General features: G+C 40.4%; 1 protein-coding gene across 6 annotated transcripts in view; it reads right to left on the reverse strand.

The window, feature by feature from the left end:
* Nucleotides 1-19,497, reverse strand: part of DGKB (diacylglycerol kinase beta) — a 799,100-nt gene that overhangs the window by 649,070 nt on the left and 130,533 nt on the right. For all 6 annotated transcript variants that reach the window (XM_068972349.1, XM_068972347.1, XM_068972346.1 and 3 more), the window contains one exon: nt 16,190-16,343. In XM_068972349.1, coding sequence (XP_068828450.1) covers nt 16,190-16,343 — 154 coding nt within the window. The remainder of the gene's footprint in view (nt 1-16,189; nt 16,344-19,497) is intronic.

A 19,497-nucleotide genomic window follows, 5' to 3' on the forward strand; every position in this document is an offset into this window, starting at 1 on the left:
GCGTATTGAGAGTTGGTTGAATTAATCTCAGTTCCCTAAATATACTCTAAGTGTGGGAATTAAACCAGCACATGTGAAAAGTCATGTTACCAAAATTCCTGCACTTGTCACATTAAAATGAAATCTCCATAATACTTTTTATTTTTAATTAAAGAATTAACTAATTTGGCTGTGCTGGGTCTTCACTGCTGCATGCAGGCTTTTCTCCAGCTGAGGTGAGTGGGGGCTACTCTCTAGGTGCGGTGTACAGGCTTCTCATGCGGCGCTTCTTTTTTGGCTAAGCATGGGCTCTCGGGCCCACAAGGCTTCAGCAGTTGTGGCCCTCAGGCTCTAGAGCACTGGCTCAGTATTTGGGGCCAATGGGTTTAGTCACTCCATCGCATATGGGATCCTCCTGGACCAGGAATCGAACCCATGTCCCCTGCACTGCCAGATTCTCATCCACTGTAACACCAGGGAAGTCCCTAATAATACTCTTTAAATTTTACTATGCTCTTTCTGGATGTATGATATTGTAAGGGGGAAAAGACTATACTGAATTTGATCTTTATTCTGTATTTGCAAAACTGAAATACAGAAAAATGACCTATTTGTGAATAACAGTAATAGCCGGCATTGTTAATGTAAATTACATTTTTGAGTCTCACACGACCCAGTAAGACAGATATTATTTCCATTTTGCATTCAAGAAAACAAAGACCAGTTGTGTACCCACAATTTAAAAGGCAACCTGATGCAGGATTATTTCAAGCTTTAAGTATACTTTTGTGGCGCTAGAGAGCAAAAACCAAATCAGTGAAATCTGTCTCCTGCCTCTCAATAAATGACCTTTTAAGACTGGTTTTCAAGACTCTCAAGAGTACCTATATTGATTATTTCATAAACTTCTGGAACCAAATTAGAGATCCTAGGCATGGCTGAGAGCTCTTAAATGTTCACCTTCCATTCAGATCAGTCCTTGGGCCATCTATTTAATACAGGTTTGTGAAAAGACTGTGTATACACTGGCTTGCATGTATGAGCATGCACACATAAAAATACATATTTACCAAATCTTTACATGCATTTTCTCAGAGGGAAATGGATTATGAATGATTTTTCTTTTTGTTTAATAGGTATACAACTAGCATAAGCATGTTGTTGTTATGTTTAGTCACTAAGTCATGTTTAACTCTTTTACAAGCCCATGGACTGTAGCCTAGCAAGCTCTCTGCATTTCCCAGGCAAGAACTGGAGTTGGTTGCCATTTCCTTCTTCAGGGGATCTTCCCAACAGAGGGATCAAAAAAAAACCACTGTCTCTTGCATTGGTAAGTGGATTCTTCACTGCTGAGACACCAGGAAGTCCCAAACCTAAATAAATATTAAAGACCTTTAGTGTTATTCATGTAAAACTAGGTTCTAGGCACAGGAGATCAAATATTGAACAACACAGATGAAAATCCCATTTTCATAGGGCTTCTGTTCTAGCGCCTAAAAGCAAATACCTAATATCATGGCATATTTTCTAGCTTGCTACTAAATATTTTTAGAACACATCACACAGTAAACGATACCTATGATTGATTTGAAGCTCTGCAAACTAATCCAGCTGGTTTTAGAAAAGGCAGAGGAACTAGAGATCAAATTGTCAACATCCGCTGAATCATGGAAAAAGCAAGAGCGTTCCAGAAAAACATTCTTTTCTGCTTTATTGACTATGCCAAAGCCTTTGACTGTGTGGATCATAATAAACTGTGGAAAATTCTGAAAGAGATGGGAATACCAGACCACCTAACCTGCCTCTTGAGAAACCTATATGCAGGTCAGGAAGCAACAGTTAGAACTGGACATGGAACAACAGACTGGTTCCAAATAGGAAAAGGAGTACGTCAAGGCTGTATATTATCACCCTGCTTAATTAATTTATATGCAGAGTACATCATGAGAAACGCTGGGCTGGAAGAAGCACAAGCTGGAATCAAGATTGCCGGGAGAAATATCAATAACCCCAGATATGCAGATGACACCACCCTTATGGCAGAAGGTGAAGAAGAACTAAAGAGCCTCTTGATGAAAGTGAAAGAGGAGAGCGAAAAAGTTGGCTTAAAGCTCAACATTCAGAAAATGAAGATCATGGCATCTGGTCCCATCACTTCATGGGAAATAGATGGGGAAGCAATGGAAACAGTGGCTGACTTTATTTTTGGGGGCTCCAAAATCACTGCAGATGGTGACTGCAGCCATGAAATTAAAAGACGCTTACTCCTTGAAGAAGGAAATGGCAATCCACTCCAGTACTATTGCTTGGAAAATCCAATGGACAGAGGAGCCTGGGAGGCTACAGTCCATGGGGTTGCAAAGAGTCGGACATGACTGAACAACTTCACTCACTTCACTACTCCTTGGAAGGAAAGTTATGAGCAACCTAGATAGCATATTGAAAAGCAGAGACATTACTTTGCTAACAAAGGTCCATCTAGTCAAGGCTATGGGTTTTCCAGTGGTCATGTATGGATGCGAGAGTTGGACTATGAAGAAAGCTAAGCACTGAAGAATTGATGCTTTTGAACTGTGGTGTTGGAGAAGACCCTTGAGAGTCCCTTGGACTGCAAGGAGATCCAACCAGTCCATCCTATAGGAGATCAGTCCTGGGTGTACCTTGGAAGGTGATGCTAAAGCTGAAACTCCAATACTTTGGCCACCTCATGCGAAGAGTTGACTCATTGGAAAAGACTCTGATGCTGGGAGGGATTGAGGGCAGGAGGAGAAGGGGACAACAGAGGATGAGATGGCTGATGGTATCACCGACTTGATGGACATGAGTTTGAGTGAACTCTAGGAGTTGGTGATGGACCAGGAGGCCTGGCGTGCTGTGATTATGGGGTCACAAAGAGTCGGACACAACTGAGCAACTGAACTGCACTGAAACTAATAAATATTATATTGCCCTTATAGGGTTTCAGGATAAAAGATTTATTGGGAGTAACATAATGTAAGCATTACTACTAATAATAGTACTAATTAGAAGTCTGAATTTGGCACTATAGTGGTACAAAAAATGTAATGGTTGAAATATAAATGCTAGTTGGCCAGTGTATAAAAATTCTTTTATCTTTATTTCTAAAGCATATGTATGTAGGCATATAAACTGCACAGACTCTAATCATTATTATCAATAAAGTATATCTACATGAATAAATGCTCAAATATCTTTCAAATGGCCTACTGTGTGCCAAGAATCTACTCATCTCATAGTTACATCATCGTGTACTGTGTTCAGTTTGCGTTTGGGGGCAACTGCCCCACCTCTGTTTGCATGGTGGAAACTGAATAGCTTATTAGACACAAAAGACCTATAAAACTACTTTACAGTAAACACACACAAACACACACACATCCACTGAATATCCTTAAGACAGTCCTGATAAGAGTGATACTTTCTTCTCAGCACAATTAATGAAGTGCATCTTCTGGCAAGAACATTCAGCAAGGTCATTCGGCAAAGGAACGTTTTCTCAAAGTTTAAGTACCTCATTTTCACTATACAATTTTCTGTTCTTAAGTTGATTAACCTCCTTATGAACCAAAAGGATTTGCTTCACCTTTTCTGTCTAAAACAAGCCCTTGTGGTATGACTGTTTGGTTATGCAGACAATATGACAAGAGTGAAATACCATTATTGATAATGGAGCATCTCAGAACAAATCCACTGTGCTGTGGCCACATCAAACAGGCAATGAGAGCGGACCCAAGATGAAAAGTACCTTAACGTTTGCCAGAAATGGTGTTTGTTATTCTCAATCTTTTTTATACTCTCAACCTCATCTGCCTCCGTGATAGCTTCCACACCCCTGACAGTGGGTATTTTCTGCCTTACATCCTTTCCACAGCTCTCCATTTTCTTCTGGATAAAATTCAAAACGCAGCATGATGGACAACGCTCTCCACCATGGGATCCTGGCTACCCAGCTCATCTGTGTTCTGATCATGTCATCTGTCCCAGTCTAAATGAGTCAAAGCCCAGCCTAGGTCTCTGAGGGTGCCCAAAAAGCCTACCTTCTTGCCCATTCCAAAGGCCATCAGGACTCTCATCCTGCCAGAACCCCTCCCCCAACCCTATCTCCAGGCTGAGCCAAATACTTCCAAAGTCATGACTACTATCCACTCTGGCACCATCAAAAATTACCTCCTTCTGACCCTCATCCCAGTTTCAATCAACCTTGAGAAACCTAGGACTTTCATTCATCCTCAGCCTCTACCCACAGTTCCTGATTCATTATTGCCAAAAGCACTCATTACCATTCAACCTGATATAATTTTTTTAAACTTTTTTATTAGTCTTTCTTTCACAACTAGAATGTAAGTGACTATGGGAAGGTTAGTTCTATTTTGGTCACCGATGTACTCCCAGTAATTTTAATAGTACCTGGCACATTGTAAGTGATCAATAAATATTTTTGAATAAATAAATATTGACTGTCTTAAAGTTTGTGCTCTGTACTGTGATGGGACACGATTTTATTATTTAAAGAGAAATGTACAGGTTGCTTTCTATTCCTGGAACTTCCAATCCACTCCCACTCATACCTACCCCTACCTCTAGCTAACCTGGATATTTTTAATTTATGGTTCAAATCTCAGACACTCCTGATAAATAGAGGGGAGCATTTATTTTACTGTTAGATGATTGATCACCTAACTGCCTGTTTTTCTCCCTGACTCTAAAGGATCCTCTGTTTCTTATGGAATTCCTGACACATAGTATGTTTTGGAAAAGGAATGTATGCACGAATTAATGAATAGTAAAATGAATAATTAAATGGCACAACTGGTCAATTCACTGCAAGATCTGATTTAAAGAATACTAGGAAAACGGTCTCTTTGTACCCTATAAAACAGCTAATAAGAAATAACCACCTAAATTTTACACTGACCTAAGGTCCCATCGCAGAAGGCAATGGCACCTCACTCCAGTACTCTTGCCTGGAAAATCCCATGGACAGAGGAGCCTGGTAGGCTGCAGTCCATGGGGTCGCTAAGAGTCAGACATGACTGAGTGAATTCACTTTCGCTTTTCACTTTCATGCATTGGAAAAGGAAATGGCAATCCACTCCAGTGTTCTTACCTGGAGAATCCCAGGGACGGGAGAGCCTGGTGGGCTGCCGTCTATGGGGTTGCACAGAGTTGGACACGGCTCAAGTGACTTAGCAGCAGCAAGGTCCCATCATATCATGGCAAATAGATGGGGAAACAATGGAAACAGTGGCAGAAATTTTTTGGGGGGGGAGCTCCAAAATCACTGCAGATGGTGACTGCAGCCATGAAATTAAAAGATGCTTACTCCTTGGAAGAAAAGTTATGACCAACCTTGATACCATATTCAAAAGCAGAGACATTACTCTGCCAGTAAAAGTCTGTCTAGTCAAAAGCTATGGTTTTTCCAGTAGTCATGTATGGATGTGAGCTGGACTATAAAGAAAGTTGAGCGCCGAAGAATTGATGCTTTTGAACTGTGGTCTTGGAGAAGACTCTTGAGAGTCCCTTGGATGGCAATGAGATCCAATCAATCCATAGTAAAGGAAATCAGTCCTGGATATTCATTGGAAGGACTGATGTTGAAGCTAAAACTCCAATACTTTGGCCACCTGATGCGAAGAGTTGACCCATTTGAAGAGACCCTGATGTTGGGAAAGATTGAAGGCGGGAGGAGAAGGGGACGACAGAGGATGAGATGGTTGGATGGTATCACCAATGTAATGGGAATCAGTTTGAGTAAACTCCAGGAGTTGGTGATGGACAGGGGGGCCTGGCGTGCTGCAGTCCACAGGGTCGCAAACAGTCAAGAGACAACTGAGCAACTGAACTGAACTGATGGCTAATAAAGAACGTTTACTGTTATAAGGGAGATTCCCTGGTGGCTCAGTAAAGCATCTGCCTGGAATGCGTGAGACCTGGGTTCAGTCCCTGGGTCAGGAAGATCCCCTGGAGAAGGAAATGGCAAGCCACTCCAGTACTCATGCCTGGAAAATTCCACAGATGGAGAATCCTGGTCGGCTACAGTCCATGGGGTTGCAAAGAGCCAGAGACAACTGAGCGACTTCACTTCACTTCACTTTTCTGTTATAAAGTTAATATTCTGGACCCTGGGAGCCCAACAGGAATATACAGAATGAGTGTTTGAAGCATCTAATAAACCATACAACCTCCTCTTCTAATTGCCCTATTATTAGAGAAAGGAAGGTTACAAATGTCACAAATATCTACTTTGAATTGCTATCTTATACAAAAAGAAGTAATATTTAGCTGAAGTGCGTTATTTCTAGGAATGCATGAGCTACAACAGTCACAGGTGGGAGCTAGAGACAGGCATGGATATGCCAGCTATCCTGCAAGCGGCAGATGGTGGGACTTTTACAAGGGTGCCCAGGGTGCTTCCCAGCTGCATTCTCTAGGGACCCCATCTCTCCCATCACTGCACCCCTAATATGGAACACAGCATATCCTCTTGAATTAGAATGAAGCCCTCTCTGAGACATGAAGGAATGGTGTTTGCTGTGAAATAAGGGCAGAGGAAACATCATGCAGTAAAGTTCAGAGTCCTGAGCAAGCAAAGCACATGTTAAGTCACAGCTAACAGTTGGACATGAAGAGGATCTGGGTGCATGGGGCAAGGAGACAGAGAGTGAGGGCTGGAGGCAGACTATGCAAGCTGCATGTGCATGCCTGCATTGTGTGCTCAGTCATGCCCAACTCTTCGCGACTCCATGGACTGTAGCCCACCAGGCTCCTCTGTCCATGCAATTCTCCAGGCAAGAATACCGGAGTGCCTTGCCATGCCCTCCTCCAGGGGATCTTCCCGCCCAGGGACAGCACATATATCTCTTAGGTCTCCTGCACTGGCAGATGGGTTCTTTACCACTAGGGCCATCTGGGAAACCTCCTGAGTGAAGTGAAAGTCACTCAGTTGTGTCCTCTTTGTGACCCCAAGGATTACACAGTCCATGGAATTCTCTAGGCCAGAATACTGGAGTGGGTAGCCTTTCCCTTCTCCAGGGGATCTTCTGAACCCAGGGATTGAACCCAGGTCTCCTGCATTGCAGGTGGATTCTTTATCAGCTGAGCCACAAGGGAAGCCCATGGCATGGACTTAATGCTATGAAACTCAGACTTTGTCACCTTCTTGACTGTCCTGCCCAGGCCCTGGAGGCTCAGCGAGGGCACTTCAGGAGGGGGTGTATCCAGCCTGGGGAAGGGGGTGGCGATGAGAGTGTAGGAGTGAGGCAGAAAGATTAGGACTTCCTTGTACTTAGACCTCTCCTGTACCATCCCCAAAGCAAAGGAACTCAGCTTTAATTGACTTTAAATAACTAGGATTTACGTTTACTTGGAAAATAAAGGTTTAAAGAACATTCCAGCAGGTGACAGTGAAAGCCAGAACCTCAAAATAATATTATCACACTGCTGTGTTAGAAAAACCATTTTGCACACAGAAGGGTAGGGCCTGGGAGTCATGCTAACTAAAAGTCTATGACACAATGAATCAAATGACACTGGCAGAACGTTTGAGAAGAAGAAGTTACAACGAGTAACAGAGAGCACTTTTCGATTAATTAAACGTGAAGAGAAAAGCAGTGAAGGGTAGGGAGAGTCCAAGATTTTCAGGTAGGGAAATTGATAAATACTCAGGTTCCATTCACCAAGACAGAAGATAGGCATAGAAGCAGATTTGGGTAGAATATAATTATTTGACTTTCAGATACAATTAGTTTGATTCCTTATGGAACACTCAGACGAAGGGCTCCATCTGGAATATAGTAATATACGTTCTCCGAAAGGGTAATAAAGAGTTTTGGATTGTGTGAGAAATAACTGAGGCTTTTTATGTTAGACAATGCCTGCTGTGTGTGTGTGTGATGTTAAAAAATAAATGTCATCTGTTGAGAGTGAGGGGAAAGATACGAATAAACCAAAGGAGGTTTCAAAAGTTTAATCTAATTGATCTAGGAGATGAGAACAAGAATAAATACTTTTCAGAATAGATTTTTTTTCTTTTTTTTAAAGCTGAAGAGGTGTTAAGACCATGTTAATACTGGGTGTTAGCCTGTTGTTCTTTAGTTGGTAAGCTCTATCCATTATCTTTGAGACCCAGTGGACGATAGCCCACCAGGCTCCCCCGTCCATGGCATTTCCCAGGTAAGAATACTGGAGTGAGCTGCCATTTCCTTCTCCAGGGATCTTCCCCAACCAGGGATCGAACAAGCATCTCTTGCACTGGCAGGCAGATTCTTTACCACTGAGCAACCAGGGAAGCCCGTGGGTATTCAGTCACCATGAGTAAATTAGATAGCTAGCAGGAAGCTGTGGAGAAGGCAACGGCACCCCACTCCAGTACTCTTGCCTGGAAAATCCCATGGACGGAGGAGCCGGTGGGCTGCCATCTGTGGGGTCGCACAGAATCGGACACGACTGAGGCGACTTAGCAGCAGCAGCAGGAAGCTGAGGTACGGCACAGGGAACTCAGCTCTGTGCTCTGTGATGACCTGGAGGGAGGGAGGGATAGAGACTGGGACGGAGGCTCTGAAGAGAAGGGATACACGTATACTAATGACTGATTCATGTTGTTGCATAGCAGAAACCAACACAACCTTGTAAAGCAGTTATACCCCAATCAAAAAATAGAAGGGAAAAGATACCTGGTGTTAGGAATTTATAGTGGCAAAAATCTGTGTATTTATGAGATTTCTCTCTGGTTATGTTGTGTTCAAATCATAGGGACTGAAATATGGGATCATAATAGAGATCCATGACTGAGGGTTTGTGAGCCTCTTGAAAGGAAGAAAAAAAGGGATTCCAAATGAGAAAACCTTTTTGTAATAGTAATAGTTCAAGTGATAGATTCTAGAGAGGGTAAAATGAGAAATGGGTCATTGGAATAGTAAAGAGATTTGGGATTAAGGATTTGGCATTGACAATGAAGCAGAAGAGGTTATGGGAAAGGTGGAAAGATGGTACATAGGAGATACATTCAAAAACTAAGAGTACAACATGGGAACAATAGAATTAATCATCATATGTTTAAATATGTGATAAGAGGCACTTATCGGCAACAAAATGTTCCAAAACAATATATCATCTGCTACATGAAATGCCAGGTGGATCATTTGGCTTTACGAGTTCAACAAACACAACTACCTACACACTCATAACACTTATACCTGCTGCTGCTGCTACTGCTGCTGCTGCTGCTGCTGCTGCTGCTGCTGCTGCTAAGTCGCTTCAGTCGTGTCCGACTTGTGCGACCCCATAGACAGCAGCCCACCAGGCTCCCCTGTCCCTGGGATTCTCTAGGCAAGAACACTGGAGTGGGTTGCCATTTCCTTCTCCAATGCATGAAAGTGAAAAGTCAAAGTGAAGTCGCTCAGTCGTGTCCGACTCTTAGTGACCCCATGGACTGCAGCCTACCAGGCTCCTCGGTCCATGGGATTTTCCAGGCAAGAGTACTGGTGCGGGGTGCCATTGCCTTCTCCTTATACTTACTTATGTTTATCTTAAAATATTTCATTCTATAAAAACTAAGTATTTTACTTCTACCAAATACATGATCACTGTTCATTAATAAGAACAATAGTTTTTCCTTTTAAAATGTATGTCGTCCTGTTAAGAAGCTCTTATTATTCAGTCTATATAATCAAGAATGGCTATCATATTCCTGATGGTAATGTGGTGATGAAACAGATGAATTCTCAGAGTGATCAACAAAGCAGATTATAGCACCTCATTATTCAATAATAATTTGTGACTTGTTTTCAAACATGAATACATCTTATGTAGATAACTTAGATTATTTTAAGTCTCAAGGAATTATATATATATGGTTTCTGAGTCAAGGTTACCCCAGGTCTTGAAAATTTTACTATTTACAGTGTTCTTTATTTCCAAGAAAAAAAAAAAAAAAGAAAACTATTGAAGGTAATCCTGCAAAGTACATAGAATGAGAAAGAGTGCTACCAAGGACACTATGCACCTATGTTTTAAAATTGGAGGCCATGCTTTGAAAAGGCATCATGGTTTAATTTATTCTTGTGGTATAAGAGTTACATAGCCTACCTTATAATTCCTTTCAAGTAGGTCTTTGCAGAATGTGTGATTATCCCAAATGAAGTACAAGCTGTTAGTCCTCATTTTTTCCCCATTTTGAAACCCCATTTGATCTCTACTCCTTGTAAATTTGGCATCTTACATGTAGCATTTACTATATGCTATCTAAAGAAAAGAGGGTTTGAGACTTGAATTCCTTATGAAACTACCAAAATAATTCGACTTGTCTCTTTCTTCCAAGTCTGACACAATTAGTCTGAATCTGTTGACTCAGAGAGAGAACATATCAAAAAATATTCCCGCTTTTTTTCAAAACCCAAGGACAGTATTGCTTGCTCATGTAAATTTAAATAAGGGACAACTTTGCTATGTCTGAATGTGCAAACCATTTATAGAATGAAACAGAGAATACAGAAGTTTTAATCTCTAGATCCAAGTAAGAATCTCTACCATTTAAAAATATGCAGCACAGAACACTGGTAAGCTGAAACAGATAAATCAGAATAAACTAAATGAATTCCACTCAGAGAATCAGCAAGTGTGGGGAGTCCTCTCACTTCATGAGATATGGGGAATTATTTGAGGAACTAAAATATTTGATGGGTAAAGGCATATTAATTGTTTAATATTTCAAAGGGATCAAAATATCACATATGAAAGGTGTACATCTGTTTTAAAAAGCAGCTGCTAAGTCACTTCAGTCGTGTCCGACTCTGTGTGACCCCATAGATGGCAGCCAACTAGACTCCCCCATCCCTGGGATTCTCCAGGCAAGAACACTGGAGTGGGTTGACATTTCCTTCTCCAGTGCATGAAAGTGAAAAGTGAAAGAGAAGTCGCTCAGTCGTGTCCGACTCTTCACGACCTCATGCACTGCAGCCCACCAGGCTCCTCCATCCATGGGATTTTCCAGGCAAGAGTACTGGAATGGGGTGCTATTGCCTTCTCTGTTTAAAAAGCAGGGAACAACATAATTACCCAAGGAAAAATATATGACTTTTCTAACAGAAAGGAAAGGAGTACAGTATAAGACTTAACAGTGTGGACTCTGCATCAGATTGCTCAATTTTGGTTTATGACTCAATCACCTATTTCTTAATTACATGTTTTATTTTTTGTTGTTGTTATTTTATTTATTTTATTTTTTCAGATTTTATTTTATTTTACTTTATAATACTGTATTGGTTTTGCCATACATCAACATGAATCCGCCACAGGTGTACACGTGTTCTCAATCCTGAACTCCCCTCCCACCTCCCTCCCCATACCATCTCTCTGGGTCAAGTGCTAACTAGTAAAACTCCCATCACTTCTTTACCCACACGTTGATATTCTACATTGTAATGTCGGAGCAGGAAGTCTCTAGACCTGTGGCTCCCATAGGATAGCTGAGTCTCTCTCAGGAGATTTGTAAGGTCAATATGGTGTCAGTGTGGATTCTGAGCTGTCATTTGTTTTTTTCACTCTCATTTCCTCATGAGGGTACAGTGGAGTTTTCAAGGGGTTACATGACATACATGTTGACACAGAAGCAAATGTGGTTACTCAGCTGTCTTCTATGTAGCTGGACAGTAGTCATTTGTAACAGTATAATATAATGTATACCTTTTCATTATTTAGTTTGAAAATGATCATTTTTCATAAAGATAATATTGTTGTCAACATCTAAGGGGTTTATCCAAAGGAATATTTCATGCAAAAATGGACACAAAAAGGACAGAAAGGATATGGACTTAACAGAAGCAGAAGCTATACAAAAGAGATCTTAATGACCCTGATAACCAAGATGGTGTGATCACTCACCTAGAGCCAGACAGCCTGGAGTGCAAAGGTAAGTATGCCTTAGGAAGCATCACTACAAACAAAGCAAGTAGAGGTGATGGAATTCCAGCTGAGCTATTTCAAATCCTGAAAGATGATGCTGTGAAAGTCCAGCATTCAATGTGCCAACAAATTTGGAAAACTCAGCAGTGGCCACAGGACTGGAAAAGGTAGGCTTTCATTCTAAATCCAAAGAAAGGCAATGCCAAAAATGTCAAACTACTACACAGTTGCACTCATCTCTCACACCAGGAAAGTAATACTCAAAATTCTTCAAGCTGGCTTCAACAGTACATTAACTGATAACTCCCAGATGTTCAAGCTGGATTTAGAAAAGGCAGAAGAACCAGAGATCAAATTGCCAAATCCTTTGGACCATAGAAAAAGCAAGAGAATTCCAGAAAACACCTATTTCTACATCATTGACTATGCTAAAGCCTTTGACTGAGTGGATCACAACAAACTGGAAAATTCTTGAAGAGATGGAAATAGCAGATGACCTTACCCGCCTTCTGAAAAACCTGTATGCAGGTAAAGAAGCAACAATTAGAACCAAACATGGAACAACAGACAGTTTCCAAATTGGGGACACCAAGGCTGTATATTGTCATCCTGCTTATTTAACTTATATGCACAGTACATCATGAAAAATGCCTGGCTGGATGAAGCACAAGCTGGAATCAAGATTGCAAGGAGAAATATCAATAACCTAAGATACGCAGATGACACCACCCTTATGGCAGAAAGCAAAGAGGAATAAAGAGCCTCTTGATGAAGATCAAAGAGAGTGAAAAAGCTGGCTTAAAGCTCAACATTCAGAAAACTAAGATCATGGCCTCTGGTCCCATCACTACATGGCAAGTCTATGGGGAAACAGAGAAAACTGTGAAAGACTCTATTTTCAGGCTACAAAATCACTTAGAAGATGGCTGCAGCCATGAAATTAAAACACGCTTGCTCCTTGGAAGAAAAGCTATGACAAACCTAGGCAGCATGTTAAAAGCAGCAACATTACTTTGCCAACAAAGGTCCATCTAGTCAAAGCTATAGTTTTTCCAGTAGTCATGTATGGATGTGAGAGGTGGACCATAAAGGAGGTTGAGCACTGAAGAATTGATGCTTTTGAACTGTGGTGTTAGAGAAGACTCTTGAGAGTCCCTTGGACTGCAAGGAGATCAAACCAGTCAATCCTAAAGGAAATCAGTCCTGAATGTTCACTGGAAGGACTGATGCTGAAACTGAAACTCCAGTACTTTAGCCATCTGATGTGAAGAACTGACTCACTGGAAAAAACCCTGATGCTGGGAAACATTGAAGGCACGAAGAGAAGGGTACAATAGATGATGAAATGGTTGGATGGCATCACCGTTGCAATGGATATGAGTTTGAGCAATCTCCAGGAGATGGTGAAGGTCAGGGAAGCCTGGCATGCTGCAATCCATGGGGTCACAAAGAGTCGAACACGACTCAGTGACTGAACAACAGTGGGTTGATCATTTTCATTTATAGAATGTGTCATCTTTAACATGATAAATAGAAATAAATATCACACATATAAACAAAACCGTTTGGGGATCTTTAAGGATTTATGGTGTGATCACTCACCTAGAAGCAGACATTCTAGAATGTGAAGTCAAATGGGCCTTAGGAAGCATCACTACAAACAAAGCTAGTGGAGGTGATGGAATTCCAGTTGACCTATTTCAAATCCTGAAAGATGATGCTGTGAAAGTGCTGCATTCAATATGCCAGCACATTTGGAAAACTCAGCAGTGGCCACAGGACTGGAAAAGGTCAGTTTCATTCCAATCCCAAAGAAAGGCAATGCCAAAGAATGCTCAAACTACCGCACAATTGCACTCATCTCACATGCTAGTAAAGTAATGCTCAAAATTCTCCAAGCCAGCCATCAGCAAGACATGAACTGTGAAATTCCAGATGTTCAAGCTGGTTTTCGAAAAGGCAGAGGAACCAGAGATCAAATTGTTAACATCCACTGGATCATGGAAAAAGCAAGAGAGTTCTAGAAAAACATCTATTTGTGCTTTATTGACTATGCCAAAGTCTTTGACTGTGTGGATCACAATAAACTGTGGAAAATTCTGAAAGAGATGGGAATACCAGACCACCTGACCTGCCTCTTGAGAAACCTATATGCAGGTCAGGAAACAACAGTTAGAACTGGACATGGAAAAACAGACTGGTTCCAAATAGGAAAAGGAGTACGTCAAGGTTGTATATTGTCACCCTGCTTATTTAACTTATATGCAGAGTCCATCATGAGAAATGCTGGGCTGGAAGAAGCAGAAGCTGGAATCAAGATTGCCAGGAGAAATATCAATAACCTCAGACATGCATATGACATCACCCTTTTGGCAAAAAGTGAACAGGAACTAAAGAGCCTCTTGATGAAAATGAAAGAGGAGAGTGAAAAAGTTGGCTTAAAGCTCAACATTCAGAAAACGAAGATCATGGCATCTGGTCCCATCACTTCATGGGAAATAGATGGGGAAACAGCAGAAACAGTGCCAGACTTTATTTTTCTATGCTCCAAAATCACTGCAGATGGTGATTGCAGCCATGAAATTAAAAGACACTTATTCTTTGGAAGGAAAGTTATGACCAATCTAGATAGCATATTGAAAAGCAGAGACATTACTTTGCCAACAAAGATCCATCTAGTCAAGGTTATGTTTTTTCCAGTCGTCATGTATGGATGTGAGAGTTGGACTGTGAAGAAAGCTGAGCACCGAAGAATTGATGCTTTTGAACTGTGCTGTTGGAGAAGACCCTTGAGAGTTCCTTGGATTGCAAGGAGATCCAACCCGTCCATCCTCAAGGAGACCAGTCCTGGGTGTTCATTGGAAGGACTGATGCTGAAACTCTAATTCTTTGGCTACATCATGTGAAGAGTTGATTCATTGGAAAAGACCCTCATGCTGGGAGGGTTTGGGGGCAGGAGGAGAAGGGGATGACAGAGGATGAGATGGCTGGATGGCATCATCAACTTGTTACACATGAGTTTGAGTGAACTCTGGGAGTTGGTGATGGATAGGGAGGCCTGGCTTGCTGCGATTCATGGGGCGCAAAGAGTCGGACACAACTGAGCGATTGAACTGAACTGAAGGATTTTTCAGAAGCCTTAAAGAGTCCTAGATCAGAGTTTGAGACATACTGCTGAAGATTACATTTCTCCATTGACTGATGGAATCTGGCTGGGTTCAGAGAGGGCATGAAAGAGACCTGAGAAGGGAGAAGAGAGAAGGGCTTGGTTCCTGCCATTCTACCTGCACTTCCTCTTAGACCTTTCCAACATCTCACTCTCGCAGAACCTGGTTCCAGCAGCAACTGTCCTCTAGTCTGCAGCTTACAGCCCGCCATTCAGTCCTGCAGAGACCATGGTGATGTTGAAAGAGGTCTGACTTCCAGGGCTGTGGGCTCCTCCCTGAGTTCCTGAGCTACCAGAGCCTGTCAGGAAGGATCCTCTGCACAGGAGTCTGATGGTCACCATCTGCCAGGCAAAATTCCCCACCTTCAAACTCTGCCTTCCGGCTCAAGAGGTCTTCCTTCCTAGCTTCTGGGTTTTGATGACTCCAACCTGGGGGAGGCATATGCTTCCCATGGTTGTACCTCCGCATGCCTCAGTGTTCATCTTTGCATTTCAAACTCTCCAACACTGTTTTACCCATTTCCTATTTCACATTCCCTAAAGTAACATAGTGAGATTTCTGTTTTCCTGACTGTGTGGAGAGTGACATACTTAGTGACAGGTAGTAATGCATTAAAACCTACACCTAATAAGAGACCTAAACATCTCTATGGTGACAAAATTGAATTAAGTATCTAAGAGGAAAATTAATACTCTGAGGTTACAAATCTAAAAATGTGAAAGAATACTGGTAATTTGAACAAGTGATATTAAATACTATGTTTTTTAGACATAACTGCCTTGTGACTACTGATATATGATATATGATACATGGTGTATGATATATGATATTATATATATCCCAGTAATTTAAAAGAGCACTTTCTTAAATTTTATGGAAGCATCTCTTAAAATTATTACCTAAAACATAGACTTCTAAGACACTGTAATGACAAGTGATGTATAAGGATAAAGTATATTTTCTCTAATGTTTAGTTGTACAATCTTAGTTTGAAAAGATAAATCCTGCAACAAAGGTAATTTCTAAGCAAATCATCTCATCTTATAGAGAACTTGTACTGACATTGCCCTTTGAGGTTTTTTGCATTATATAGACTTTTAGTAAATACTTGGACTTACCACTTGAGAGGAGAGCAGGCTTACTTTTTACCATTGGACTAGAATGAGGAAACTTGTTGCTAAATGACATGAAAAGGTGTGTTGTGAAATCATCAGGAAGCTCAGCTTCCAGGAACGTCTTCATAAATAGCTTGAAACCTTCAAAATCTATTGTCTGAAAAAAAAATTTAAATATATATTTTAAGACTCAGCCAATGTTAAGATTGTTTGCAGCGTTCAAGAGCATTAGCAGGAGAAATGATCTCAAACATTCGTACATCCAAGTCTACAAAAGGAAGGTAACTCTTTGAGAAATAAACCAGGCAATCCTACACTGACACTGGTGATTAGATTTAGATGTCTTACCTGCAGCAATGGAGCAAGAAAAACAAGAGCTTTCCAGTCAGGCATCCCTATTTCCATAGTGTCTGTGTGGCCTTAAAAACTTTACTCTTTGAAAGTTAATTTCCTCCTCTGTAAATTGGGGAGAATAGTCACAATTCCATGGAATTATGATGATTAAATCAGACAACTATGTGAAGGTGTTGATGCAGAATCAAGAACACAGCATGAACACAGAAAGTTATCCCTCTTGACTCCTTTCTTTGTCTCTAATAATAAACACTATTTTCAACCACTGGAGAAAGTGGTTAACATGAAAGTTTTACCTTAACACCAAGACCAATGGATATAAAATCCTAAAGTGAAATTCTAAATCTTCCTAGGCAATTGTCAAAGAAATCTACTTCAAGATCTCTGCCCACTCGTACTCAGAGCAGAGCTATAAAAGAGCTGACATTTGCATGCAAAGAACCATTGCTACACTGAGAATCTCCATGTCCACTTGGGGAAATGGTGATGGGCGCTACCTTCTATTCTCAAGTTCATGGGAGAATTTCACAGGAGCTACTGAGAGAGCTTGCTTTCTCCAAGCAGATGAGAACAGTGGGCCAAGATCTGACTCCTGCCTGGGAAACTGAGAACAAGGGTGCAGGTACTTTAGGGCCGAAACAGGACAATGGCATTGCATTGGGCTTAGCCAACTCTCCTTGTCACTGCAGGGACACTCGTGCATAAATGTTGTCCAGGAAACAGATGTAGACCTCATGGAAGAGAAGGCCCCTGGAGCTGTGTTGGATTACTATCTACTAGGCTATTTGAAGGGACTGGGAGACTTACAGAGAAGAAACTGAAATGAAGCCACATCTGTCCAGATCAAAGGACTGCAAGAGCTATAGGCCTCATAGGAAGCCCTTAAAAGGTTTCTTTTTTCTTACCAATTACTTCAATATAATGGAGATGAAACTAAAAATAAGGCAAAAAAACAAACTACCAATTTTTTTAAAACTCCTGGCAGATGAGAATAAACTTAATTCCATAAACTGCAAATTTTGGATACAAAAAGCTTATTTTTTCTTACGTAAAATTATTGGGATATGGTGGTAGGGAATGACCAATTTTATCACTGTACTACTTCGAATAAACCTAAAATGGAATAATACATATAAGGATATCAATATGAGAAAGTAAATTTTTGCATATTAGATCATATAACATTTAACTATATATACTATGTATGCTTTTGTACCAAATATTATCTCAAGCCAATATAAAAAACACTTATTCTGTTTATTAATGTTCTAAGATCCTGTCTGCAACTTAATCTGACATTTTTAATTAAGTCTTGTTTTGCTTATTCATTCTCAGTAGGGCACTTCAAATATTTATATATATGTGTGTGTATATGTATATTTATATATATGGCAGTGGTGGTTTAGTTGCTAAATCGTCCCTGACTAGTGCAATCCCATGGACTGCCAGCCTCCTCTGCTCATGCAATTCTCCAAGCAACAACACTGGAGTGGGTTGCCAGTTCCTTCTCATATATATATATATATATACATATATATATATATATATATATATATATATTTATAGTTGGTTATATATTGGCGGTGGTAAAAAGACTTCATTTCTTTCCATGTTCAGTGGATCATCACCACCACAGAATATTACAAATTCTACTAGTAGTTCAGTTCAGTCTCTCAGTTGTGTCCGACTCTTTGTGACCCACGGACTGCAGTCTACAAGCAGCTGAACCACAAAACTAAAATCTATGAATATCATGAATATTTAAAGAACAGCATCAATCAGCTGAAGTACTTTCAGAAAGCATTTGCTACAACAAGTGAAGAAGGAAACCAGGAGTTAATTCAAAAAGTTACAGGAAATTTGTGTGATAAACGTATTCACAAGTATCATGATTAATATTAAAGTTACTTATAGTATCTCTTCTCTCTGTACCCTTTGGTAAGTCAGCATTATGTTTGGAAACATAACAGATGATAGAATCATGGTCTTGAAGTAAGACTCCTTAGATCAACTCTTGACCCAACACTATCCAGCTGTGTGACAGTGAGCAATTTATTCATCTCTCTGTGACTCAAGTTCTTTATCTATATTAACAATCTCTTAGTTTGTTAGGAAAAAAATCCCAACAATATTGGAAGAATGAACCTTAAACCAAATCAACATAATGTTTCCATTTGCCTTTAATAGATCATTACCTAGTCTACTTTTTTCTTTCTTTTCTATTTTTGTTTGTTTGTTATTTGCTTTTCCTTTGTTTTTGCTTTTGAGAAATCTGGTAATTAAGTGTGAACCAAGGACTGTAATTACTGAATTTTTTCCTCTGAGTCTTCCTTTACAGTAAGATTATATTTTAAAACAGAAGTTTTTCAAGTTAAGGGTTTAACACAGGAAAACAACAACAGCCAACCAACAAAAACAACAACCAGGACTTCAGAACAAAACAATTTTGTTTCATATTCCAATACCTCCACTCACCACCTGAGTGATTTGGGGCAAGACATGCATCTGCTCTTTTAAGGAAAACTCTGCCTCATCCCAAATGTGTTTATGCCCTTTATAGACCCCTATATCACCCACATAGAACATCCTTGAAATCGGTGCCTGTGACTTAATGATGAAAATCAGGAAAATAGCCAGTCCAGAGGAAAAAACAAGTGAACTTAATGTATGACATCTCTCTTAATGAGGAATACATTTCTCCTTGATACCTTTTTTTTTTCAGGTCTCAGGAAAACTTTTTTGAACTTGCTCCAGTGTTGCAGCTCTCCCTTGCTCAGCAAGCAAAAAAAAATAGCTTATTTTTATTATCTGACACCTCGATACCTTAATTTCCTCCATATAAGATGAACCATTCAACAGTGCTGCCTCAACATAATAATAAATTGATGTAAAGCACTTAATGTACCCTTGGCCATCAAGGATGTAAATACCCTTGGGCATCAAGGATGTAAAAGAAA

This window comes from Capricornis sumatraensis, chromosome 5 (genome assembly GCF_032405125.1).
Source record: "Capricornis sumatraensis isolate serow.1 chromosome 5, serow.2, whole genome shotgun sequence".
Classification (NCBI taxonomy): Eukaryota; Metazoa; Chordata; class Mammalia; order Artiodactyla; family Bovidae; genus Capricornis; species Capricornis sumatraensis.